This window comes from Terrapene carolina, unplaced genomic scaffold, assembly GCF_002925995.2.
Source record: "Terrapene carolina triunguis isolate 2854851 unplaced genomic scaffold, T_m_triunguis-2.0 Scaffold380, whole genome shotgun sequence".
NCBI lineage: Eukaryota > Metazoa > Chordata > Testudines > Emydidae > Terrapene > Terrapene triunguis.
In genome coordinates, this window is record NW_020664731.1 from 306,876 (window position 1) to 333,371 (window position 26,496).

General features: G+C 44.4%; 1 protein-coding gene across 8 annotated transcripts in view; it reads right to left on the bottom strand.

Moving 5' to 3' along the window:
• Positions 1–10,485: 10,485 nt before the first annotated feature.
• The window catches only part of PCBP3 (poly(rC) binding protein 3), a 66,143-nt gene continuing 50,132 nt past the window's right edge, over positions 10,486–26,496 (bottom strand). For all 8 annotated transcript variants that reach the window (XM_024204368.2, XM_024204367.2, XM_024204365.2 and 5 more), the window contains 3 exons: positions 25,135–25,187; positions 13,728–13,897; positions 10,486–10,522 (listed from right to left, as the gene is read on the bottom strand). In XM_024204368.2, the coding sequence (XP_024060136.1) occupies positions 10,486–10,522; positions 13,728–13,897; positions 25,135–25,187 (260 nt within the window). The remainder of the gene's footprint in view (positions 10,523–13,727; positions 13,898–25,134; positions 25,188–26,496) is intronic.

The following is a 26,496-nucleotide window of genomic DNA, read 5'->3' on the forward strand; positions in this document are numbered from 1 at the left end:
ACGGGGGAGCCGCGGCCGTCGATCCCGCGCCGTGAGGACCCGAGGTAAGTCAAAATAAGATACGTCGACTTCAGCTACGCTATTCCCATAGCTGAAGTTGCGTATCTTACATTGACCCCCCCCCCAGTGTAGACCAGACCTAAGACTCTACCATAATACACCATATGTTTGGCTCCCAAAATAAGTCAAATGATATTATTATTGGTTTACCACTTGTATGTCCATTAGGTGGCTACGAACGTGAGTGTCTCATAGCTCTGGTCTAGTGCCTGGCCCAGGGCAAATGGGTACTGTGCAAGCTTCTGCTGTCGTACTTCCCGCCGCAGTGCCCACTCGTTGGTCCTGCCCTGGACTTCTTGTGAGCAGAGGCTGCCCACCATACTGGCTGAGGAGTCTCTGGTATGGCACTCAGATAGTGGGATGAGGCCACCAGCCCCGTTTTCAGTGAAGGGTTGATTTTGAAGGTAGGTCCCCAGAAGCAGAGCATTCATTTATAGCCACTAAAGGGGCTGGGTTCACTAAAGGGGAAATGAGGTATTTTACCCTGGATCAGTTTTAACAAATAAGTGGCCTTCTTAGTTGTAGTTGATAATAATAATACTAGAGCATACAGCGGCTAGTTTAAAATCTAATTGTTTAAATTGTCCAAAATCTCATTATTTCCTTATGCTCCCTCATCTGTTTGTATCCAGCTGCTGTCTCTTATACCCAGCCGGTAAGCTATTGGGAGGCAGGGACCGTCTTTTTGCTCTGTTTATACAGCACCTAGCACAAAGGGCTCCTGTCCATGGAGGGGGCTCGTAGGCCCCACAATACAAACAATAATAACAATAACTAATACACAACCTTACACTAGTTCTGTAAATCTGGCAATGTATGAATAGCAAATGTCTAAACATCAGCAGACCTATACTCATCTGCTAACACCAGACATTTGCTCGCTTGCTAGCTAGCACCGGCTGTGTGGCCTAGTGGCTCGCACAATGGCCTCTACACTGGCACACCCTCCTTCCATTGGTTGCAGCTGAGCGATTAACACCCATTGTGGTCCTGTGAAAGAAACAGCCAGGATAGTAGTGGAAAACCAAGAGGCGGGAGTGCTGTTTTACTAGAGTCTGTGAGCAGAGCAGAGACCCACAGCGCCTAACATTCATCGTTAGCATGGTTAATCGTGGCTATTGCGCTAGTGCCTGAAGCCCAGCTAAGGATGGGGCCCCGGGCACTGTGCAAACAGCAGATGCCCCCTGCCCTGAGGAGCTGGCAGTGGAACTAGACCAGCCAAAGGCAGGGTGGGGGAAGGGTAGAACACACCAGCAGAGTGACCAGTGAACGGCGTGTTAGTGCCCCGATGTATTGACTTCGGGTGGGTTTAGTTAGGAGGGGATCCGCTACATGGAAAGACAAGGGACGAGGGGGCAGGGCGGGGCAGGAGGAAGGGGGCAGGTACAGAGTAAAGCTGAGTGAAGCACCAGTGGGAGTACTGGCGCAAACAGCCAATGAGCACAGGGCAGAGACTGTCCACTCAAACAGTAGAAAGTTCTCCAAATGTCCCGGCCTGCCTGGGGCAGTGGGTGGCTTCCCCCTGCAGCTCCGCGCTGCGCTCCGCTCTGCTGGCTCCTGGCATCAACTGCCGCCACAGGGTCCTAGCACCCCCCAACCACTAGTGCCAAGACAGACTAACCCTGCCTCTGCCCTTCCGCCTCGGACAGACAGACCCTTCCCTTTTCTGGCAGGACCCTGCACCAGCACAGCCTCCCGCCCCCCCACCCACAGTCACCGCTCCTGCCCCACACTGGGCAAGGGGAAGCCCCATCCCCCACCCCCAGTGAGGCTGCCATGAGGGGCAGCAGCAGGGGAGGAGGCGCACACGTGATGGCAGCCCTCCCTCGCACCCATCACAGGGGAGGTGAGGGGGCTTCCTGGACCTGAGAGGGGCCCTAGCACGTGCAGTGACAGTGCTGCGAGGTGAGTGTGCTTCTGGGGGGGGGACCTCCCCCATAGGGTGACCAGATGTCTCAATTTTATAGGGACAGTCCTGATTTTGGGGGCTTTTTCTTATACAGGCACCTATTACCCCCCACCCCCTCTCTGGTCATCCTACTCCCCCGGAGCTCACTCTGTGTAAGCTGGGAAGCTTGTCTGTTTCATCAAAGAAGCTGATCCAATGAAAGATCTGACCCCTCCCCTCCCCCGCCTTGTCTCTCTAAGGGGCACTAGCAATATTTTATAGAATCGTAGAACTGGAAGGGACCTCGTGAAGTCATCTAGTCCAGTCCCCTGCACTCATGGCAGGACTAAGTATTATCTAGACCATCCCTGACAGGTGTTTGTCCAACCTGCTCTTAAAAATCCCCAATGATGGAGATTCCACAACCTCCCTAGGCAAATGCTTAACCACTCTGCCAGTTAGGAAGTTTTCCTAACGTCCAACCTAAATTTCCCTTGCTGCAATTTAAGCTCATTGCTACGTCTCCTATCCTCAGAGGTTAAGAAGAACAATTTTTCTCCTTCCCCCTCGTAACAACCTTTTATGTACTTGAAAACTGTTATCATGTCCCCTCTCAGTCTTCTCTTTTCAAGACTAAACAAACCCAATTTTTTCAATCTTCCCTCATAGGTCATGTTTTCTAGGCCTTTCATCATTTTTGTTGCTCTTTTCCGGACTCTCTCCAATTTGTTCACATCTTTCCTGAAATGTGGTGCCCAGAACTGGACACAATGCTCCAGTTGAGGCCTAATCAGGGTAGAGTAGAGCGGAAGAATTACTTCTCGTGTCTTGCTTACAACACTCCTGCTAATACATCCCAGAATGATGTTCGCTTTTTTTGCAATAGTGTTACACTGTTGACTCATATTATGGCAGGTTCTCGACTCTATTTCATTCCCTTTGTGCATCTCGTGCAGCAGAAGCCTCCCTCAAGTCTCCAGCTAGAGCAGGGCTGGGATAGCTGGTTCCTGTGCCCTCCTTTACCCTGTGGTGCAGGGGGCATGTTAGCTATGAGGACAGGGAATGGCTGCTGATGGGGCAGAGAATCAGGCAGCTGTCCTCCTTCTCTCCCTCCAGGGCGGCAGGGCCGACCCACAACATTTTGGCACCAGAGGTGGGGAGCTCACATGACGCCCCCATGCCCCCTCGCTTGGGTCAAAACTTTGAAAGGTCTTGGCAACTGTTACAGGAAGTGTTAGAAGTATGCACAGAGCAGCAAAGGCATTTGGAAAGAGGGTGGTCATCTTATTTCTGCACATATATTTCAGAACAGCCTTTGGAGTTGATCCTGCTGAAATGTATCTTGAAAGGGTTTTCAGTTCATCACCTAAATCACTCGCATCAATATCGCACATGTCATCATGTGTCAGCACTGTTTCTAGTGCCCTGTATTGCTGGAGTAGGTCTTCTTCAGGTATAGTGAGGAGTTTTGGAATATCATATAACATCCCAAATATACTCCTGTGTTCCTTGAGCTAAATGAAACGTTCTTCAACTGACTGTATTGCACAATCTAGCACCTGGTTAAAGAATTAAACTTTGAATTGTTGTTTGGGGTCTCTTATGGGATTATCCCGTGCCTCGTAATCAAAATGTCTTCTTCTTCGGTGACTCTTGTATTCTTGAATGGGTGGGAAAATAGCTTAAGTGTGAAGTTCCTCTGCCAACTTCTGTGCACTCTTCAGAACGTTTTGAAATCCCTCATCTGACCCATAAGACTGTAGGTATGACTTTGCTTTCTCCAGTTGTTCCATTGCTCCAGATATAGCAAGGTCAACACCTTGGAGTCTCTTGCTTACAACATTTATTTCAAACAGTAGGTCATGCCACAACACTAAGCCACACAGAAATTTGAAGTTATGTATGTTTCTGGTGATTCCATTTCCCTCTGCCACTGTTCTCCCATGAACAGTTCCTGTCATAGCATTATCCTCCATAATGGCAACTATGGCATCATCTATCTTCCCAATTTGGTGTTTGATAGGCTTTATCGCCTCCACTCGACTTTCCCATCGTGTGGCACTCTGTGGTTTCAGTGTCAGAGAGGATGTTCCCAGAGGTTGCTTCAAAATTTGCAATCGATGAGTTGATGCAGAGAAAAATACATAGATGCTTTGAATTACATTACAAAATTCAGCAGCCTCACTAGAAGCTGATGTTGCATCACTGACCACCAAGTTCAATGAATGAGAACTGCATGGGACAAAAAAAGCTCGAGGGTTTAACTCTCGGATCCGTGTCTGCACTCACTCCTCTGTTCTTTCCTCTCATGTTGGCACCATTATCATAGCCCTGTCAGCTATCGCAATTCCCGTATCTTCCAGCTTTTTAAGAAGCACATTTTTCATACCAGCTCCTGGAGTATCATCAATGTCAATATATTCTAGAAAATGCTCTCTGACAGTCACCATTGCAGGGACATTTTCACTAGGTTCTGTTGTTGTTACAAAACGCACCATTAAAGTCATTTGTTCCATATGGCTGATGTCAGGTGTGCAGTCCAGAATAACAAAGTAATATCTTGCTGACTTCAGATCTGCCACAATCTTCTGTTTGACTTTTGTTGCCAGTAACTGTGTGATCTCATTTTGAATTGTTTTTCCAAGGTAGTGGTGTGTGTACATTCCTTGGGTGGTGACTCTTCTTAGATGCTCCTGGACTACAGCATCAAACTCAGTCATCAGCTCCACAATTTTAAGGAAGTTTCCATTGTTTGGCACATACAGCTGATCTGAAGTGCCACGCAGTGCTAGGTTTTGGGAAGCAAGCACTCTAACAATGGCAATGAGCCTTTTCAGAACATTTTGCCAGTAAAGAGACTCTGATGCAATCTTCTCTTGATGCTGATCATCTATGGTGGCCTTTAACCTTAGTCTCATCTCAAGCTCTTTCCACCTATGGAATGCTCTCTGGTGATTTGCTGCTTTCTCATGACATGCCAGATTTCTACCCAGATTTTTCCAGTCCTTTGTTCCTGTAGAACCCAATGTGGCTGGAACATTAGACTGGAAGAGTTTGCAACAAAAACAGTATGCAGCATTCTGGGTTTTTGAGTACATAAGCCATGGCCTCTCCACTTTGTCACCATTGGGGATTTCACGCCAGTTATGTGTTGGATGGAAACTTCTATTTTTATTGTCTTTGGGAAACATGAAGCTTTTCACTGCTGTGGCCCATGCAGTACAAGGGAGTCCCTCAGACTACTTCTTAAGTGGGTCCACAGTCCTGGATCATCTAGACTTAAGGAACTAAACTCAGCAGCAGCTGTTTCTTGCGCCTCCACCACACTCTTCTCTGATCTACACTTTTCTTCAGGAATGTGCGTGGTTACATCCATTTGAGATGGAGATATGGATGCTGCAGTAGCTGTCAGGTCACCTGCACTCTGACTAACTGGGAGATCAGGCATCTCCTCACCACTCACATCCTCACTGGGGCTGGAAGGCTCACCGTGAACATTTGTGTCTATGTATCTCAGGAGAGCTCCTTTCTGCTTAGATAGAAAAGCTTCCTTTGCTTTCTTTCTTTTTCTGAATGATGCCCTAGAGGGGCGTTTTCCTCTTTCACTCATGACTGATGTTCTGTGCCAGCTACAGTGGCTCTCAACACTCAATTGAAGGGGACAAATAAGCAGGCTGGTAGCAGGGCCTGAGTGAGGGAAGATATCAGCATCTTAAGGGCCTAACTGGCTCCTACTACTTCAGTTGACTGCCTGTTCTCCTCAAGTGGGTTCAAGGAAGCAGCAGGAAACAGGAAGCTCCCTGAGAAGCTGGTGTTAATCAGTCCAGGCTCCTGGGGGTGCTAGAGAGGTACACAAGAGGCTCCTCCTCCTCTCTCTCCCTGCAGCTCCTGCTGCTTTCTGTTATTCCCTCTCACCTTTTCTCCTGCCTGCCTGTTATGTCTCTTGTGCCCTCCTTCCTCCAGCACAGCACTCCACCATCTCTGTGCAGCTAGAGCAGAGAGAATACATCTGCAACAGCAGCAGACACAATTTTCTACACTCTGGGTCCTAGTGGCGCCCCCCAGAGTCTGGCACCTGAGGCAGCCGCCTTAGTTCACCTCATGGTAAGGCCAGCCCTGCAGGGCGGCCCTGGGCCGTTCTCGGGGCCCCTCTAGGCTCACAAAAAGCTAGTCAAGCTCCTACCAACATGAGCTAACCATTCCTAGCAATTATCATATTTGATTAATGCCACTCGGTTGTCTCTCGGTGGAGTTTATGGTGCTGGTTTTGACCTACAAAGCCTGGGAGCTGGAGAAAACCCTCTCTCCCCATGCTGCACTACTGCCGCTGAGATCAGCCGAGAGGAGGGGCACCACCATGGCCTTTGTCGCTGGGAGAAAGGTTTGCTGGTGGGGCCTTCTCCACAAAGACCCCTTGGCTCTGGAACTTTCTCCCCATACCGCTGACCTCCGGCGCATGCTTTCAAACCCAAGGTGAGAACGGTGTTCTGGGTGCAGAGTGATTGGGGATATTTTGCTGCTCTTCTTACTGGCTGGTGTGTTAGTGTATGCTGGTGTGAAACACTGCTGGGTGGCATTCTTCCATGGGCCATATGTTGGTTTGTTGTTAGGGCACCTAGGGCTCATGTACAGGCATTTCTTGTCATTGAAATCAGAAGAACCAATACAAATGCCAGACCTGAGTTAGAAATGTGAAGGCTCCAAGGAGTTCTGGTACTGGAGGTGCCGGTCTTCAGCTAAGCTATTCAACCGAAATGTGGTTTGCGCTATGGAGTGAAATGGAAAGCCCGCCCTACCGGTGTTTGGTCTGTGTTTAAATGAGGAGACAGCTGTCACCCAGGTGCCTGCACTCATGGATTCTTTTGCCCAGATATCAGCGCAGATGGGCCTGCGATCACTGTCTCCTGGTCACGTGGCTGCTGGCCCTGTTTGGAGCACGCAGCCACCCCACTACCTGTATGTAATGAGATGCTTTGTAGTGCGCTTGGGTGCCGGATCATGTGCACGGAGCCAGGGAAATACAAATGGGCATGGATACCAAGTCACTCTGGCAGCAAGGTGGGAATGGAACAATGCATTTTAAGGCGTTTGATGCTCATTTAAACATTTGGCCTTGAAATTCCTCAATGAACTCAAAACGCTTGAGGCTAGAGTCACAAAAGGACTTAGGTGCTTAACTGCCACTTTAGGTGCACAAAACCCTGCTCAGCTGCCACCAAACCTGTCGGTGCCCACACTCACTCGGCACCTACATCTCTGCAGTAAAAATCCTAGGCGCCTCTGATCTCATGTGCAGCAGCCCCATGCCAGGTGTCCAGGTGCCTGAGCACTGCATGAACTGGCATGCCTAACTCGCCGTCGCAGCCCAATCCAGCCTGTGGGGCTCAGAGCTTGCCCTATAGGTGAGCTTACGCTGAAGGGTAGGAGGAGCAGGCTCACCCTCATAACCATTAGCCTAGTGGTTAGGGTACTCACCTGAGATGGGGGAGACCCTGGTTCAAGTCCCTGCTCTGCTTGAGAGGACGAGGGGATTTGAACAGGAGTTTCCTAGCTCTCAGGTGAGAGCGCTCATCAGTGGGCTATGGGGTATTCTGATGTGGGACTCCTTCCGTCTTGCCTGCAGAAGTGTGGATAAATAACTAGCGAAGTCACTGGGAACAGGCAGGATCTCCCAGGTGAGTGCTCTAAGCACCAGGCTATGGCATCATGCACGTGATGGTGCTCTCTCTGGTCCAATGGTTCTCTGAGACCAGCCTGTCTCCCTTAGGGGGCAGGACCTATTACACCCTTCTCTGGTCAGCATCTCCCAGTCAGGTTGGGTGGGTCCATGCGCTGGCTTTGGTGGATCCCATTCTAAGGTGCCTCTCCCTCCCTGGTCATTGACCTGGGAGCCCAGGTGCTCAGCTCAGCCTTTGTGAATCCCAGGGCATTTGAAGGCCCCCTAAAGTTAGGTGGTGTGACGCTCAGTGCTGCCATTTCTTTGGGAATCTAGCCCCTGAGGTTCAGACTCTTTTATGGGACAGATTCCAGTGCAAGGGAAGGGGGAAGGCGCAGGGACCCCTGCCTGTTTTGCACACCTTTCCAGGAGGCAGCCAGAATCCTGCTGCTTGCCTGCCCACAGCACAAGGTGTGAGGTAATGTTACTGTACTAGCAGTGCTGTGCACCAATGGAGATGTGATGGGAGGAGCTGGGCCACTGCCCCACCCTCTTCCTGCTCATAGACTGAGGCCAGTGCTGGAAGAAGCACATACTGCATCCTTTCAACTAATGAGTGTAGCTCCGGCATGAACCTCCTCACCAACCCACAGGCATTGCACCTGTGTCTGTTATGTGTCGGAGGAATACCTCTAGCAACTGCCACTCTCTGCAGAGCACATGCAGACACACACCTGACTACAGCGATGGATTAAATAGCTAGACTATGAGATGTTATAGCTGCTGGAGAATCAGAAATACCTACATGTGCATTCCTCCCCAACTGAGCTTATCAAATTGCAGTGGGTGCCATGTGCAGCACTACAGGAGAAAACATGGACACATCTGCCTAACACATTTGTGGCATCAGGAGCAATGCTGACCACACCCGCTAAGCTCAGCTCGGACAGGAGCATTACAAGCAGACTGGTTGAACAGTAGGTGCTAGCCCAGTAGCAGGGTTCCTGAGGCAGAATAAAGGAAACCTGGCACGTGTGTGTTTATAGGTGTGCGTTTGTGAGAGACAGAGAGAGAGTGGGAAAGAGCAGGAGCTCATATGGAAAAGTTATATATTTCCCATGTGTTATAATGCAAACATGTATTGCACAGATATTGTAGCTAGTTTTTATCCTGGTATTTTATACACATGTAATATATTAAATATGTGCTATACATTTTGTAAAGTATAAAGTTGTTAGAAATAGGATAGCGATACAAAGACAAAATTGTGGAAGCAGAAAGCAGGGCTGGCAGGGCCGCCCAGAGGGGGGGGGCAAGTGGGGCAATTTACCCCAGGCCCTGGGCCCCACAGGGGCCCCCAGGAGAGTTTTTCGGGCCCCTGGAGCGGGGTCCTTCACTCGCTCTGGGGGCCCTGGAAAACTCTCGTGGGGCCCGGGCCCCCGGAGCTTCTTCCGCTCCGGGTCTTCGGCGGCAATTTGGTGGCGGGGGGGTCCTTCCGCTCCGGGACCCACGGCCGAAGTGCCCCAAAGACCCGCAGCGGGGGGGTCCTTCCGCCCCGGGACCCGCCGCCGAAGTGCCGGGTCTTCGGCGGCAATTCGGCGGCGGGGGCCCAGGCCCCCTGAATTCTCTGGGCGGCCCTGAGGGCTGGATCTGAAGAACAACAGGTAAGAGCCCAGGACCCACCCATGGCAGATTTGTCCAGAAAAGTGGGCTGGAGATGTATGGGTTTTTTCATATTACAAGAGGTAAATTAATCTTAGGGAGAAATGGAATCATTTTGCAACAGGAATACCTTCCGTTTATAAAAAGCATTGGGGAATTCAAAACCTCTCAAGCAATGCATCAATCAATGGGGATCTGTAAAAAAACCAGATCGGAAAGTTTTGTGGATGATCCCAGATTTTTCAGACAAAATGGAAAGAGCGGAAGGGGATCAAAAGCCCAGGATTAGCCTAGAAGCTCATGCAGGGAACCCAGGGAGAAAAACAGAGTCAGAAGTCAGAGCTCGTTGGTAGCAGAGCTGCACAGATATTTATTGAATACAAACAATGGCAAACACAGCAGGCTCACAGAGATTTGAGCTTCCTGAGCTAAGTCCAAAATTCACTATGGGCTATTGTCTTAAGAATACTTTTAGAGGTCCCTGTGGCTTTGAATTGGATATCACTATATCCCCCACCCACCCCACTCCCAATTACTTCTGAGTTAAAAAATAAGACTGAATTTTTTTCTTCTTTCGTTAGTAATAAAAATGGCTTGTTTGGACCCTGCCATGTTGGAAAGAATATATTGTGTGTGGGAACCAATGGGGACTCATGGGTGTATTCATTGGCTCCTGCACATCCTGCTTCCAAAATTACATGGGGTAAACCATGCCACATTCTCTGGACATGGATTCAAGGTTTAAAAGGTGAGCCGGGACAAGCAAAATGAAAAATGGACATTTCAATGGGATAATTGTGAGCAGAGTATTTCAAAGCAAGCACAGCTCTAGCTGGCATCATAAATCATACACTACAGTAAATGCTGTTAAAATGTCAAAATAAAACATTAAAATAGCTAAGCTAAACTGACACCAGAGACCAAGCCTTCTTCTGAAGTCTCACCAATGGAAACCCCCCAAAAGGTAGTTAAAGTAATTAACACTGGACTTTGAAAACATGGACAGGCCTGGGACCATAAATAAAGAGTTCAGGAGCAATATCAGGAGCACAGTATGGAATATATAAAGAAACTTTGTGTGTGTGTGTGTGTGTTAGTAAAGAAAAAGTATCTATGGAGGTAAAGGGAAGGCAGTAAAAATACAGATTGTACAAGCCGGGTGAAGTGTCATTGGCTTGAGAGGGTCAGGTGATGCAGAATGAAGGATGATGGGTAGAAATTAGAGTGCGCCCATTCCAGTGACCTCAGACGTCAGCCTAGAATAGACAAAGGGGAAAGGGGAAAGGGGAGAGATAAAAACAAACAGCAGGATTAGAAAAGAAAATGAAGATTTTGTGGCATACTCACAAGTCCTCTTTTCCGCTGTCTCCTACTCACTCTTCCCTTTCTGCCAGTGCAACCTGCCAGCTAAAGTGGTCATTCACCAGCCTGGGAGTGACACCACAGTCAAGACTGCATTTTAAAATGGGTCTAAACTGGAGGCAATAATGTCTGCTGGTCTCCAAGAGCAGGTGGCCAATCAGTGAAATTTCCCACAAGGTTAGTTTTATGCCTGTTGAAATGTCGAGGTAGCCTCTTTGGTTTCTTTCCATAAACTTTTAGTGGGAAGTCTCTGAATTGGGACTCCAGATGGCTGCTTTCCTTGGCACCCCTGCTTTCATTGTTGACCAACATCTCTTAAAAGAGATGGTCAATCTACACAAAGTGCAGTAGAAAGGTGACCCTTGAGATGTGGTCCAGTGTGTGTGGGGGGGGGGGGGTTCAAAAAAAAAGAGAGAGAGAGGTTGGACTAGAGTGATTTTTAGACATAATTCACATAATGAATTGAAGTTTATGGCACTGTGCATACAAGCCTGATATATATGATCCTGGGCACATGCAAGCCTGATTAGTTGGTGAGGAGGGACCTTGAGATCACCCAGGCCTGACTGATTGGCTGGGCACACAAAAATCATTTCCTGTCTGGAATTATCAGTGATTATCCTACAGTGCACGAGAACTCATGCACAGATGCTGACAGATAAAATATTTTCCTTCAGCTGCTGCACTTGTACTGTCACAAAGGTCTGCATCCCCCACACCTATGAAGCATTACAAACCTTGGAAATGAACGCACACCGACTCCATTGTGAAGCAGCGAGGGTTGCTACCCACACAGCACACTTGACATAAGCCCACAACAACATGTAGATGAAAAGTTAAGCCACCTAACAGTACATACCCTCTACTCTTCCTCCGAGGTGCGTACTTTGCCACTATCATATCTCTTGTACACCACAGACCCCACAACCTTAACTCTGCCCCCCTGGATGCTAGCCTTCCAGCACCCCCTTTTGCACATGACCCTTTGCCAAATTACCCTCTCACAACACAAACAACTACCATGCCCAAAAACCTCCACCCACAACTACTAGTGTTGGGGGGGAAATAATCTGGTAAAGAGTGTGTGTAGAAGGACATAAGAAGGGGGCAGAATTAAGGTTGTGCTATGTGGCCAGTGATGTACAGATCCATTGAGTGGCTTAACTTTTCATTTCCTTGCTTTTGTGAGTTTGTGTCCAGGTGTAGTGTGTTCGTAGCAACCCTAACTGCATCATAACAAAGGGGTTTATATATTACATTTCCTTTTGGTCTTTTCACATTGCCATAGATTTTAAAAAGTTGTGAGAAAATGATTTATTAACAATTTTGCTACATCCCAACTCCATCTCTTTCTCTGTGCTATTCGCAGCTGGAATTCAGATTGCCTAATAGTTATTATTAATAACAGCCCCACCTGCAAAGAAAGGAGAGTTTGTTTAAAGAGGCACTTAAAGTTAAAAGAAAGTTCTATGCCAGCAACTCAGACATGGTTTTCAAATGTGGCTTTGCAGCTAGGCAAGGACAGACATTTCATAGGAGGCTTTAGGCAGTGTGCTAGTCTCTGCTCAAGGGAGACCTGGGACTTGACCAACAGAGGTGCTACAGGTCAGAATGCAGGTGCTGTGGCACAGCAGAGTGGGAAGGAGGGTTTAGGATAGAAGGGCAGAGGTTGGGACAGGTCAGAACTGAGGTTAGTTGGCACAGCCTCCATTATGGCAAGAACGCTCACACAGACCCTGCTTGCACTATACCTGAGCTAGCCAGTGCGATCAGTCCCTCGCCTGGATGAGCACCAAAGTCATGAAGTTACTAAGAGAAGAGCACTTCTCGGGGGGCATTCTTACTGCAGGTTCATCCTGACAGTGTGATGGGGCAGGTGGAGAAGGTAATAAATGTGACGGGTAAATGCTAAAATCCCAGTGACCTCTCATGATTGGCTGGCATGATACAGACTCTGCCCTGTGTGGAAAGATTTGATAGTCAATCTAGCTGTATGAACCCCTTCTGCAACTGGTCCCTTTCTAATGTTAATGTGATGCATTGTTCAAGGGGCTCGTAAATAGAAAACTATCACATTTCCTGTGAGGTCCGGTCCACCCTCCCCATCTCACCACCTGTGCATTTGTATGCAGACACAAAAAGTCTGACTAAATCCAGCCCCCTCCCCTTTTCCTCCTCGAGACTCAGTTACAGCTTGCACTCTGGGATAAACTCAACCAACCACACCCAATTACAGCCCTCTTAAAAAGCATGTTCTACACAATGGTCCATACTTGCACGTTCACGTTTGCACGACTAGGCTTTGCTCAGTGCATCCTTGCCCCCCGGTGAACCATAGACACTGTTATGACTCCAGTTTGGGTCAATGTTAATAGTGAACATTCACCATCAGCTCAGCTACTAATTATCTTCATGAAATCTTCGGTCTCAAATGTATTGCATGTGTGCTATTATTAAAAGAAAATAAACAGGCGGTTTCATTTTTTCTATTTATTGGTCTAATTTGTTTGAAAGAGGAAGACATTTCTGAGTCTTGGAAACACATAAAAGAGGCACCTGGGACTTAACATTTAGCATTTGTTGTTCTTTATATTTTTGTCATGTGAACAAAGGGGCTAAATGAACTGTTTTCAATTTATGCCCTCTCCCCCAAAACAAATAACTTGCCACACCCTGGCTGAGAACTCGCCATGCTTTTGAGGGAAAATAATATTACAGCCTAATTATAAACTCCTGCCAACAAGGGTACAACTATAGAGATGTTAACAGCCCCATAACTAGAGCAACACATAAGCTGTGGCCCTGAGTTCTAACACTGAGAAAATGGCTGAGTTGTCATTAGGAAGGTTTTCCTGGGAGAAAGGCCCAAATCGATGATATAATATTCCCACTCACTTTGAATATCATCAAACAATAAAATCACCAGTGTGTTCACTTCATGCAGTGCCCTGAAACCTAATGAAATCACTCCCATGAAAGTAATGCTTGGAGTATACATTACTGTCTGAGTTTTGTATGACTTATTCAATTGGCCTCTCTCTTTACAGGGAGGTCATGAGACTGCAGTGGATGAATGTGGCCTTGATTAGCACATCTCACCTGGCGTTGATGAGGTACTGGGCAAGGCTGATGTTAGCTGGGGTTCCTGTGATGGTAATTTGACGTTCCGATGAGCCTTCTGTGGCATTGGCGATTTTGATCTGCGCTCCAGACATCTGTCGAATTTCATTGATTTTGGTCCCTTGGCGTCCGATTATGCAGCCTATTAGCTAGAAAAAAGTATGGAGGGAATTTCTTAAAGCAGATCCTCAGGCAGTAACTTGCAGGATGCAAGCATGATCACACGGTGAAGTTCATAGGGGTTGTCAGACAACTCATCATTTCTGCTAAAGGATGTGAGTGACTTTAATGCTCATGAAGGCAAGAGACTAAAAGCACTGGTTTAAGCCATAGGTAATATGAGCAATTTCCTGCCCAAAGCTCTGCCATTGTAAGTTCATCCTGACCTGCAATAGCCTGGTGCTATTTCAGTCCTTTGGTTCTCTTGAGCAGAGACTGCTAGTTGCACTGAGATTATGCCAACTAGTGCTGAGGGCTAAGATATAGACATATAGCACTATGTCACCAAACTCATTTTCAGTTGTGTCCTCAGCTGGTTGGAATGTATCAGAGGTGAAAGGCTATCTATCTGCATTGTGATTTTAATGTGTGGGAGAGTTACGGAGTTTAAAATGATGTGTTACTGAACTTCTGCCAAATCACCAAAGACATCATCTACTTCTGCATTCTCCTTCACTTTCTTTTAATAAGAGTAGCTACACTTCGAATCAGCATGAACGGGTCTGTCCTGTCCCTGACACCTTCCTGGGTCAGTCTGCCTCTCCACATTGAGTCAATCCCATGATAAGCAGATCCTAGAGGTCTCGATCTAAACAGGTCTGAAGTGGCCTGAGCTCACAAAGGTGAATGTCAGAGAGAAGGTGGCGGTATTTATTTTTGTGCTAGTGAAAGATAGCAGGTTGACAGCACTAGAGCCTGACATTCTCTATTCCTAGAGAAGATACATTACAGATATATGCTTCACACGGTTCCTCAGCCCTTTTTTGGAAAGGTCAGCTATAGGGATGAGAAGGTCGGTCAGGTCTCCGTTCCCATGCACTTGATAATGTCTCACATCAGACTGCCCTCAACGGTTAGGTGTTTACAGAAGGAATACCAGTCTACTTATGACAGCAGTGAGATCACAAACTTCCTTTGCATAGACCCCCAAGGGAGAAATTTATCAACAGTAAGAGGAAAGAATAGATAAACAAAGTGAGGGGGAAAACTGAGAACCAGGAAAGTGAGAGGAGGATTTCTGAATGTTGCTGGGTTATTTTTCAAGAAAATCAAAACACTGCCAGAGTGGCTACTTTAAGGTACAGAAGTAAGGAAAGCGTGTCTATCTCCAGAGCTTCACCACTGTGTTAGAAGCAGTCAAAGAGAGCTAACTAACTTTGGGCCTGAGAAGTGGTGGTGAGGTATGCTAAGGAGATTTGCAGTGACCTGGTCACATTAAATATTCAGTTTTTCTGCCTTTCATCAATGGCATTCCCTCAGACATGGTGAATGACATGAGAAACAGACAGAGGGCAAGATTAGGAAACTCAGAATGGTGACACTTTACTGAAGCTCTGCTCACAATCCTGCAGTACCTGAATTTCATTGTTTCAGTGCTGAACATTTTAGCAGAAACAGTTAATGGCCTCATTGGGCTTCAGAGCTAATGCATCATTGAGCTAACTAGGCATTGTTCACACCTGGTAAAGTGACTGCTGTAGCCTACCTGTAGATTTCACAGGACAACACTGTGTATATTCATTAGAGCTCTCAAGCGATTAAAAAAATTAATTGCGATTAATCACACTTTTAAACAATAATAGAATACCATTTATTTAAATCATTTTGGATGTTTTCTACATTTTCAAATATACTGATTTCAATTACAACACAGAATACAAATTGTACAGTACTCACTTTATATTTATTTTTTATTGCAAATATTTGCACTGTAAAAAAAGAAAAGAAATTGTATTTTTCAATTCACCTAATTCAAGTACTGTAGTGCAATCTCTTTATCATGAAAGTTGAACTTAGAAATGTAGAATTATGTACAAAAAAACTGCATTCAAAAATAAAACAATGTAAAACTTTAGAGCCTACAAGTCCACTCAGTCCTACTTCTTGTTCAGCCAATTGTTCAGACAAACAAGTTTGATTACAATTTGCAAGAGATAATGCTGTCTTCTTCTTGTTTACAATGTCCCCGGAAAGTGAGAACAGGCATTCCCATGGCACTGTTGTAGCCGGCATTGCAAGATATTTATGTGCCAGATGCGCTAAAGATTCATATATCTCTTTATGCGTCAACCACCATTCCAGAAGATGTGTCTATGCTGATGACGGGTTCTGCTTGATAATGATCCAAAGCAGTACATATAGACACATGTTCATTTTCATAATCTGAGACAGATGCCACCAGCAGAAGGCTGATTTTCTTTTTTGGTGGTTCGGTTTCTGTAGTTTCTGCATTGGAGTGTTGCTCTTTTAAGACTTCTGAAAGCACGCTCCACACCTCGTTCCTCTCAGATTTTGGACAGCACTTCAGATTCTTAAACCTTGGATTGAGTGCTGTAGCTATTTTTAGAAATCTCACATTGGTATCTTCTTTGCGTTTTGTCAAATCTGCAGTGAAAGTTCTTGAAACGAACATGTACTGGGTCATCATCCGAGACTGCTATAACATGAAATATATGGCAGAATGCAGGTAAAACAGAGCAGAAGACATACAATTCTCCCCCAAGGAGTTCAGTCACAAATTTAATTGAGCATTATCAGCATGGAAGCATGTCCTCTGGAATGGTGGTCATGAAGGGGCATACAAATGTTTAACATATCTGGCACATAAATACCTTGCAATGCCGGCTACAAAAGTGCCATGCCAATACCTGTTCTCACTTTCAGGTGATATTGTAAATAAGAAACAGGCAGCATTATCTCCTGTAAATGTAAACAAACTTGTTTGTCTAAGTGATTGGCTGAACAAGAAGTAGGACTGAGTAGACTTGTAGGCTGTAAAGTTTTACATTGTTCCATTTTTGAGTGCAGTTACATAACCAAAAACAATTCTACATTTGTAAGTTGCACTTTCATGATAAAGTGATTGCACTACAGTACTTGTATGAGGCGAATTGAAAAATACTATTTCTTTTGTTTATCATTTTTACAGTACAAATAATAATATAAAGTGGGCACTGTACACTTTGTATTCTCTGTTGTAATTGAAATCAATGTATTTGAAAATGTAGAAAAAATCTAAAAAGATTTAATAAATTTCAATTGGTATTCTATTGTTTAATGGTGCGATTAATTTTTTTGAGTTAATTACGTGAGTTAACTGTGATTAACAGACAGCCCTAATATTCATATTTAGAAAGTTAACCTTACAACCATGAGGACTGAACACTTTTTAAAGCTGAAGTGCTGGTATAGTATTTCACTGTCTCAGCTCCACCTGAACTCTGAATGCAAACACTGAATCATTCATTGACAGCAAAGTTAATTCTAGCCTGCAGGTGGTTCACTGTGCCTGCAGGAAGGGAGATCAGCAGTTGAGGTATAGGTTGCACGGCTTTCCACAGAATGAAAGGATTTTCCTTACAATATAACCCCACTCTGGCATTTTGATCTAGTCCTGTATAAAGAATCCAGTACTGGATGCAATTACCAGGTCAACCACAAAGTTATGAACACAAAGCTTCGATGTGTTATGATGCAGCTTGGAATTTGCAGTATTCGAAGAAAAATGCAAATATCCCCCTCATAGTCACCTGGGAGTGCAGGGTCTGGCTCATTTCCAGCTGAATGGCACTAATACATTTCTCACTAACACCACCCACATTTTTTCCTACTGGAAATTTGTAGTCAAATTCAGAGTCAATTGCCTCAGGTGTGGAGTCCAGTAAGTTCAGAGGTAAGAGAAGTCCCCTGTTACTGGGTGGGTATGCTGCTGTTCTAAATGTTATCAGTTCTCAGTCCAGGAGTATTTGCTCAAAGCACGTTCAACCCCTGAGCCTCTTCAGGACCAACACTGATAATCGTGCTGAAGATGTCAATAGTGTGTACACTGGCTTGGTAAAATGAGTCTTGATCAACTAATGGTGGAACAAAGTTCTCCCACCTCATTCCAGTTAGGACCTGAAGTTAGAATTGAACGGAGCTCCTGGATTTTATCCACTCACAGGGTCCCTCCATACCGGCTAGCGCAGAAGGGCTGGCTGGGGGAGGCTGACCCCAAGCCCCACCCCTTCCACCCTAGGCCCCGCCCCTTCCACCCGAGGCCGGGCCCCTGTACCAGTAAGCCTTTTATGTTACTTTCTTCCCTGACTCCCTGTCATTTGTGTGTGCAAATTATAGTATTTGCAAGAGCCAACAGGGCTTGTGTGTACAATCAATTAGCTGTCTAATGACTTGATTCGATGTATGTCAGTCTCATTTGTGTGTGCACATTCCATTTGGGCATGCAAATTTAAGTTCACTTTCAAGAAATTTGCCTTGAAATTCTGTATTTCATTCCTCTGTCACAATCTGTATAACTGGTGACAGCTTCTTATAAGAATGTTTATTCTTCTTTTATCACATTGAAGACACAGTAATAGATCTTACAATGATTTGCTCCACTTTGCAATTAGATTTAATATATGAATACCGCTTCTATTACAGTGCAAATTTCCTCTTATTGCCGACTTCTCAGTAAGTGGAGGAGAATGGCTGCTGAGGGAGTATGATTAGGAAAGGGAATCCTCACTGGTAACCTATGCTATGTCTCCTTCCTCTTCTGTGGCCCTATAGTACATAATACTAGCATTACCAATGGAGCAATATGAAGTGGGGGTAAGTGAAGAAGGTGAACAGAGTTATCCTGGTGAGAGAAGGCGGCACAGAGAACATTAGGCCACTAGAATTCCTCTTTAAAATCTCACAGGAGGCTCCTCCACCAACGAAATGCTTCTTAGCTCGGAACACTAGGAGCCAACCATAGAGATAATTATAACATCACTTCATACAACATCATTCATTTAACAGGATGGAGCACCATATCCTGGAATGCAGAGACTCTGAAAAGGACATGGGGTCCTGGTGGAAAACCTGCTGATGTGGAAAACCTGTGTGATGCTGCAAAAAGGGCAAACATGATTCTAAGATGTATAAGCAGAAGACCATCGAACAGCAGCACGCAGAAGACCATCGAACAGCAGTACGCAGTTGAGACTATTACTGGATACTGTGTCCAGTTCTGGTGTCCACACTTCAGAAAGGATGTTGACCAATTAGAAATGGTTCAGAACGAATACAAGAATGATGTGAGGTCTGGAAAAGCTGCCTTATCGTGAGTGACTAAAGGAGCTCAATCTATTTCGTTCATCCAAGAGAATATAAGTACATCCATGAGGAGAAGGCTCTGACCCTAGAGGGCTCTTTAATCTACTAAGAGACGAAGGCATAACAATGGCTGGAAACCAATTCAGACTAGGGACAAGGCAATACTTTTCAACAGTGAGGGTAATTGCCATTGGAACAATGTACCAATGGATGTGATACATTGTCCATCATTTGAAGTATTTAAATTGAGATTGGATGTCTCTCTAAAGGATCTGATCTAGCTCAACCACAAGCTACTAGGTCTTATGCAGGAATCACAGGGTGACTTTCTCTGGCCTGTGTTACACAGGAGCTCAGACTAGATGATCCTGACAGTCCTCTCTGGCCTTAAAATAAAAATCTGTGAATCTGCTAATCTCCAAGCATTACTGGAGAACATCTTACTACATACCCCAAAAAGGCCCAATCCCACAACTGAGAAGGAAGACAGTGCTGGGTAAAAAAAAAACGACCTAGTTTAGAGGAGAAGTGAAGGCAGCTATAAAAAATTAAAAAAATAATATATAACAAATGGAAGAAAGGGGAACTTGACAGTAATGAATATAAATCAGCAGTTATAAATTTTCTACAACTCCTAAGGGAAGCAAAGGAACACAAGGACAAGTCTATGGCCAGCATAGTTCAGGCCAATAAGAAAGAGTTTTTCAAATAGGAACAAAAAGAATCCTAACAATGGTATTGGTCCTTTACCAGATGGAAATGGTAGAATTGTCAGTAGTAATGCAGATAAGGCAGAGGTTCAATAAATATTTCTGTTCCTTATTTGGAGAAAAAACAGATTATAAAGTCTGATCATATGGTGATGATAACACTCTTTCCATTCCATTAGTATCCCTGGAGGATGTTAAACAGAACTACTAAAGTTAGACATTTTTAAATCAGCAGGCTCATATAACTTGCACCCATGAGTTTTAACAGAGCTGGCCAAGGAGCTGCTGGACCATTGATATTGATTTTCAATAAGTCTTGGATCACCAGAAGACTGGAAGAAAGCTAATGTCGTGCCAATATTTAAAAAGGGTGAATGGGGTGATCCAGGTAATTATAGGCCTGTCAGCCTGACATCAATTGTGTGAGAGATAATGGAGTGGCTGATATGGGACTTGGTTAATAAAGAATTAAAGGAGGAGACTGTAATTAATGCAAATCAACATGGATTTATGAAAAATAGATCCTGTCAGACTAACCTCATATCTTTTCTTATGAGATTACAAGTTTGGTTGATAAAGGTAATAGTGTTAATGTAAGATATTCTGGCTTCTGTCAGGCATTTGGCTTGGTATCACATGACATTTTGATTGGTATAAAACTAATATGGTATGCATTAAATGGATTTAAAAGCCGGTTACTCTAAATGAGAAATAGTCATTGAACGGGTCTGTTTCCAGTGGGATCCCACAGAGATCAGTTCTTGGCCCTGTGCTATTTAGCCTCTTTATCAAGCAACTGGAAGAAAACATAAAATCATCACTGATAAAGTTTGCAGATGACACAAAGATTGGGGGAGGGGTAAATAACGAAGAGGACAGGTCACTGACACAGAGTGATCTGGATCGCTTGGTAAACTGGGCACAAGCAAACACTATGTGTTTTAATCTGGCTAAATGTAAATGTGTACATCTAGGAACAAAGAAATTACAGGATGGGAGACGATCCTGGGAAGCAGAGACTCTGAAAAGGATATGGGGGTCATGGTAGATAATCAGCTGAACATGAGCTTCCAATGTGATGCTGTGGCCAAAAGGACTAATGCAATCCTTGGATGCATAAACAAGGGAATCTCGAGTAGATATAGAGAGGATACTTTACCTCTGTATTGGCACTGGTGCGACCACTGCTGCCATACTGTGTCCAGTGCTGGTGCCCACAATTCAACAAGGATGATGATAAATTGGAGAGGATTCAGAGAAGAGCCACAAGAATGATGAAAATTTAAGAAACATTCCTTTTAGTGACAAATTCCAGGAGCTCAATCTATTTAGCTTAATAAAGAGAAGGTTAAGGGGTGACTTGATCACGGTCTACACATATCTACATGGGGGAAAATATTTAATAATGGGCTCTTCAGTCTAGCAGAGAAAAGGTCTAACACGATCCAATGACTGGAAGCTGAAGCCAGACAAATTCAGACTGCAAATAAAGCATAAAGTTTTGAATGTGAGGCTAATTAACCATTAGAACATCTTACCGAGGATCGTGGTGGATTCTCTGTCACAGGCCATTTTAAAATCAAGATCGACTGTTTTTCTCAAAGGTCTGTCCTAGGAATTGGGGAAGTTCTCTGGCCTGTGCTATACACGAGGTCAGACTAGATAATAATAACAGTCCCTTCTGGCCTTGGAATCTATGAATGATGCAAATATTAACAACAGTTATTTATTAATGAATCAAGCCACACAACATCCCTGTGAGGTAGGTCTTGTGTCTTGCACTGCCCAGTTTGCTTAGACTGCCATTGTGTTATCTGTTTTATAAGCATGGTTTTGTTCACCAGATGTTCACCATATGAACGTCTACAATTCCTGTGATAATTTCCCTATATCTGAACTATTGGTGATGAAATTTCCCAAACTGGACATGGAGATTTATCTGCTGGGGCTCAAGTGATGGTTTTGGTGTCCCTCAGGAATACCTTAAAGGTGTTCTGCTCCTCCAGGATATTTGTCAATACCCTTGAAGGTTCTGTCTTCCTCCTGACTGGAGACGGATGCTACATATCCAAAAGAAATGCAGGATTGGCCTCATCTACATGTGCTACAGGAACAAAGAACCCTAATTCAGAGACCAAGTTTCAGGGCTGATATTTTAAGCTTGTGAAGTTGAAGTGTGCATGAAAGAGGTCTTTTGCATATGTGGCTGCAAAGTGTAGCTTTCTTTCATATTAGAACAGTTATCAGCTAGCCATAAAGCACCAAGGACAATGGTGTTTCTTTCATTCAGGTCTGGTATATTAAAGGCTTTTGCAAAAACCCAGGAGGTGATGGGGAATGTTTGTTGACTGCTTCTGCACTCTCTGTTCTGCCACAACTCAAGATTTCCTGTTTTTCAGCTGAAAAGAATCAAATTGAGATGGAAGCCTCCTGATTTGGGGATTTTGTTTTGATTTTAAACTAATGTTTTGATAAGCAGAGCAATTCTGAAATTAACCTTCTTCTAGGATCAAAGAAAATACTTCGCTCCCTTGCACTCCCTTGACTCTCCCCACCCTGCCTAACACAATTGACAAGGAGCGCCCATAAGTGTATTGAATCATCATTAGTCAAACAGAATTTCCAAACCCTAGGTCATGGATCCCTGGACTTCTGGCACTGATTTCTTCTGTAATACAAGGAAAGCTATTCAACATCTGCTAAAAAGAGTTGTTAGGCTATTTGCCTTATGATATGGAAGGGCGTGTGAGCCCTTTTTCTCCAGGTGAAGATAAATTAGGGGATTTGAAAGCTTTCAAAACAGACTTCTCTATTTTCTTGGTCAAAATTATTTTGGACACCAAGAGGTAAAGAAAAAAAGATATTTTAGCATACCGGATGAGAAAGTAGCTGTAGATATTCAGCAGGCTGTCAATGTCTGACAAAAGCTGTGTGAGAACAAGTTTAGTTTCTAGCGAATGCAAGTCCCAAGTCATTGAAGTAATATATAGTAGTTTGTACATCACCTTCACAGAGAGCAATAATTTATCAGAGACTAGATCCTTCTGCAAATAGTTGCTCCAATCTTCACAAAAATGCTTTAACAATCTCTACATTCACGTTTCCAATACCGAGATGACCCAACTATCTGAACCTTTGGGAATCAAGGCACAGGAAAGCACCTAATTTCCCAAGAGGATTTTTCTAAGAACATAAGAACGGCCATACTGGGTCCATCTAGCTCAGTATCCTGTCTTCTGACAGTGGCCAATGCCAGGTGCTTCAGAGGGAATGAACAAAATAGGAAATTATTGGGTGATCTATTCCCTGTCATCCAGTCCCAGCTTCTGGCAGTTAGAGGTTTAGGGACATCCAGAGCATGGGGTTGCGTCCCTGACCATCTTGGCTAATAGAACTTATCCAGTTCTTTTTTTAACCCAGTTATTTGGCCTTCACAACATTCCCTGACAACTAGCTCCGCACGTTGACTGTGCGTTGTGTGAAGTACTGCCTTATGTTAGTGTTAATCCCTCTGCCTATTAATTTAATTTGTGTGTTATGTGAAGAGGTAAATAACATTTCCCTATTCACTTCCGCCCCACCATTCACGATTTTGTAGACTTTGACCATATCCCTCCTTAGTTGTCTCTTTTCTAAGATTAAAAAGACTCAGATGGTTTATCTCCCCTTATAGGGAAGCTGTTCCATACCCCTAAATCATTTTGTTGCTCTTCTCTGTACCTTCTCCATTTCTAATGTATCCTTTTTGAGATGGTGTGACCAGAACTGCATGCAATATTCAAGGTGTGGGTGCACCATAGATTTATATAGTGGCATTATGATATTATCTGTCTTATCTACCCCTTTCCTAATGGAACCTAACGTTCTGTTAGGTTTTTTTGACTGCCACTGCACACTGAGTGGATGTTTTCAGAGAATGATCAACAGTGACTTCAAGATCTTTTTCTTGAGTGGTAACAGCTAATTTAGACCCCATCATTTTATATGTATAGTTGGGATTATGTTTTCCAATGTGCATTACTATGCACTTATCAACACTGAATTTCATGTGCCATTTTATCGCCCAGTCACCAGTTTTGTGAGATCCCTTTGTAACTCTTCATAGTCTGCTTTGGACTTCACTATCTAGAATAATTTTGTATCATCTGCAAATTTGCCATATCACTCTTTGCCCCTTTTTCCAGAGGTGAACCAGAGGAATAAGTAGGTTTGAAGAGTGTCCTGTGACTAGCTATGTCATCTGTGCTACCCTCCATCCTACTCACAGCGGAAGCTTGCCAAGGTGCAAAAAGCTTTGAGAATTTTTGGCTTCCCTGACCCTGGGCTGCCTGGGGACCAAAATGCCCTGGACGGCATGTAGAGCAGCCTCAGGGCTGCTTTAAAATATGCTGCCTGCAGTGGTCCTACAGAAACCAGTGTGACAATCCAGGATCAATTAAGTGCCATGTGCTCTGCCTCTTTCATCCCAGTCCCTAACACTCTTCAACTTTTTGGGTGGGAGGAGCCAGTAGCATAGAGCTGGCTATGCTCCTGGAGCTCCACCTGAGAATTCTCCTTGGAATCCTTGGGATTTCCATTGGGACAGCTTTGTGCCTCAGCTGGGGCTGAGTCTAGCCCTTAAATGCTTCATTTCTGTCAATATTTGAGCATGTGAGTTTGACATTTACTTTATACTAACATACCAGTAACACTCGACAGCTCAGATGCTGTCAGAACAACCATGGGTTCGTGCACCCATAGACAATCTGCATGAATATTTATAAAAATATACATTCTATTTCCCTGCACCTGCTGAGGAACTTCGATCGTCTCATACTCTTCCTCCACACACCTGCCAATTTTTTCCTAAATTGGGATTTCCCTTTCTCTGTATAATCAAGATTAAATTATAGTTAATCCCTTTCCAGATCATCTTACAATAAATTAAACATATTAAACTGGCACTCAGCAGAGAGAACAAGGATTGAGTGGGCAGCTACATCACAGAGGTCCACATGGCTAAGGCGCATTGGTGGGACAATGGAAAGAGTCTACTCCTGCTGTACTGGTCATGGAATATTAGACGACTTCATTCTCTAGGGCTGTCAACCAGGCATATTTCATGAGCATTAAATTCACTTTAAAGAAAAGACATAGTCATAGATTTTAAACTAGCAAAGACCAAAAAAAGGGGAGCGCCAGATTGACCCATTCTTAACTTTCTTTGTTTTATTCTGTGCATTAAGTCTAGTAATCGTACTAACTGTTCTGACACAATACTGTCCAACCACATGGCTGGGCTCAATGAACTGGCTGCTCTAAAGCTATTTAACTGATTTATTTGTAGCTTTCATATATATCCTGGTACAGAGAGAGTTCAAAGGTGCTATACTCACATCATTGGGAATGGTGAGTTCATGAGTACTGGCCGGGGGACTGGCATCCAAACCTGAGCATATGCAAGGGAAAATGATTATAGCTTGCAGAGAAAGCACTGTGTATTGCCTGGCATTTTACCAAAATAGCAGATGTTACAAATGTTCCGTACTCCTTCAGGGTCAGGAGGGTAAGTGGACAACACATTCTGGTATAATGACAAGGAACAAAATTACTAACAACACTCCTGCAACTGGTTACCACTGTTCTTCTGGGACCCTGAAACCTCCGAGTTGGTTCTCATTAGGAGGTTCACAGCTTCCAGTCTAAAAGCCCGTGACTGTAGGTGCCTTCCCATCACTTTGTCTTCCTTCCAAGAAACAAGGAGGAAGAGCTCCTTGCTATTGCCAGCTGGTCCGTGCTTCCTTTCCTTTATTTTAACACTTGAACAATCCCTAGATTACTGCAAACCACTGTGCAAAATTACAGACCCACCTGGGAAATGCTGAAATAGGTTAAGCAAGCAACATTCTGTACTGCTTGAAGTCTGCCAATGAGAAATAAGAGATGCATTTTGTGTGGGGAAGTCTGTAAGTAAGCACTGGATAGTGAGAAATCACATGGCCCATAGCATATTAGAGGTAGTAAATGCCTTGTAGGATGAATGCTTTATCATCATGGTGATGACATCAAGGGGTAAGTAGTATACACACTACAAACCTCTCTGATCACATGATACAGCAGAATATGCTTAAGGAAACAGTCATGGAGAGGAGGTACAAGATAGATCAAGAATGGTCTTTGTTAGGACATGTGGCAGTGCTACATCACATGATATCATATTTCTGCCTGTCCTTCTGGCAGCAGTCTTCACCAGTGGATTACGAATGATATTGAAAGTGGAATACTGTGTCACAATGCATCAGATAACACAGGCTGAGAGTGGAAGTTCTTCACGTGTACTCGTTTGTGGTCTGCAATGCAACTCTGGGAGTCCAAGCACCACAGATTAACACTCAGCAATGAATCAAAGACACAAAATATGAAACATGAACTGACTAACTGACTTCAATACCCATCATGCTCTTCCACCATAGGAAAAGCAAGACATCCAGTTTTAGAGCCTGCATCATTGTTCAACCAGATAGAAACATGTGGTGTCTAGTGAGCGATATGTATAGAGACATATATTTCCTTTCAGTTTCCCTAAAGAGATAAAGAACACTTTCCATTAATATGGAAAGTGGAGGAGTCAGGGGACAAATCTATGCAGCTTGAAATGTAATCAATCAGCATTTCATAATGTTCTCAGTACAGGACCAAGCATATGTCACCAGTAGTTTCTCTAAATAAGATGATTACATCTTCACTCATTGCTGAAA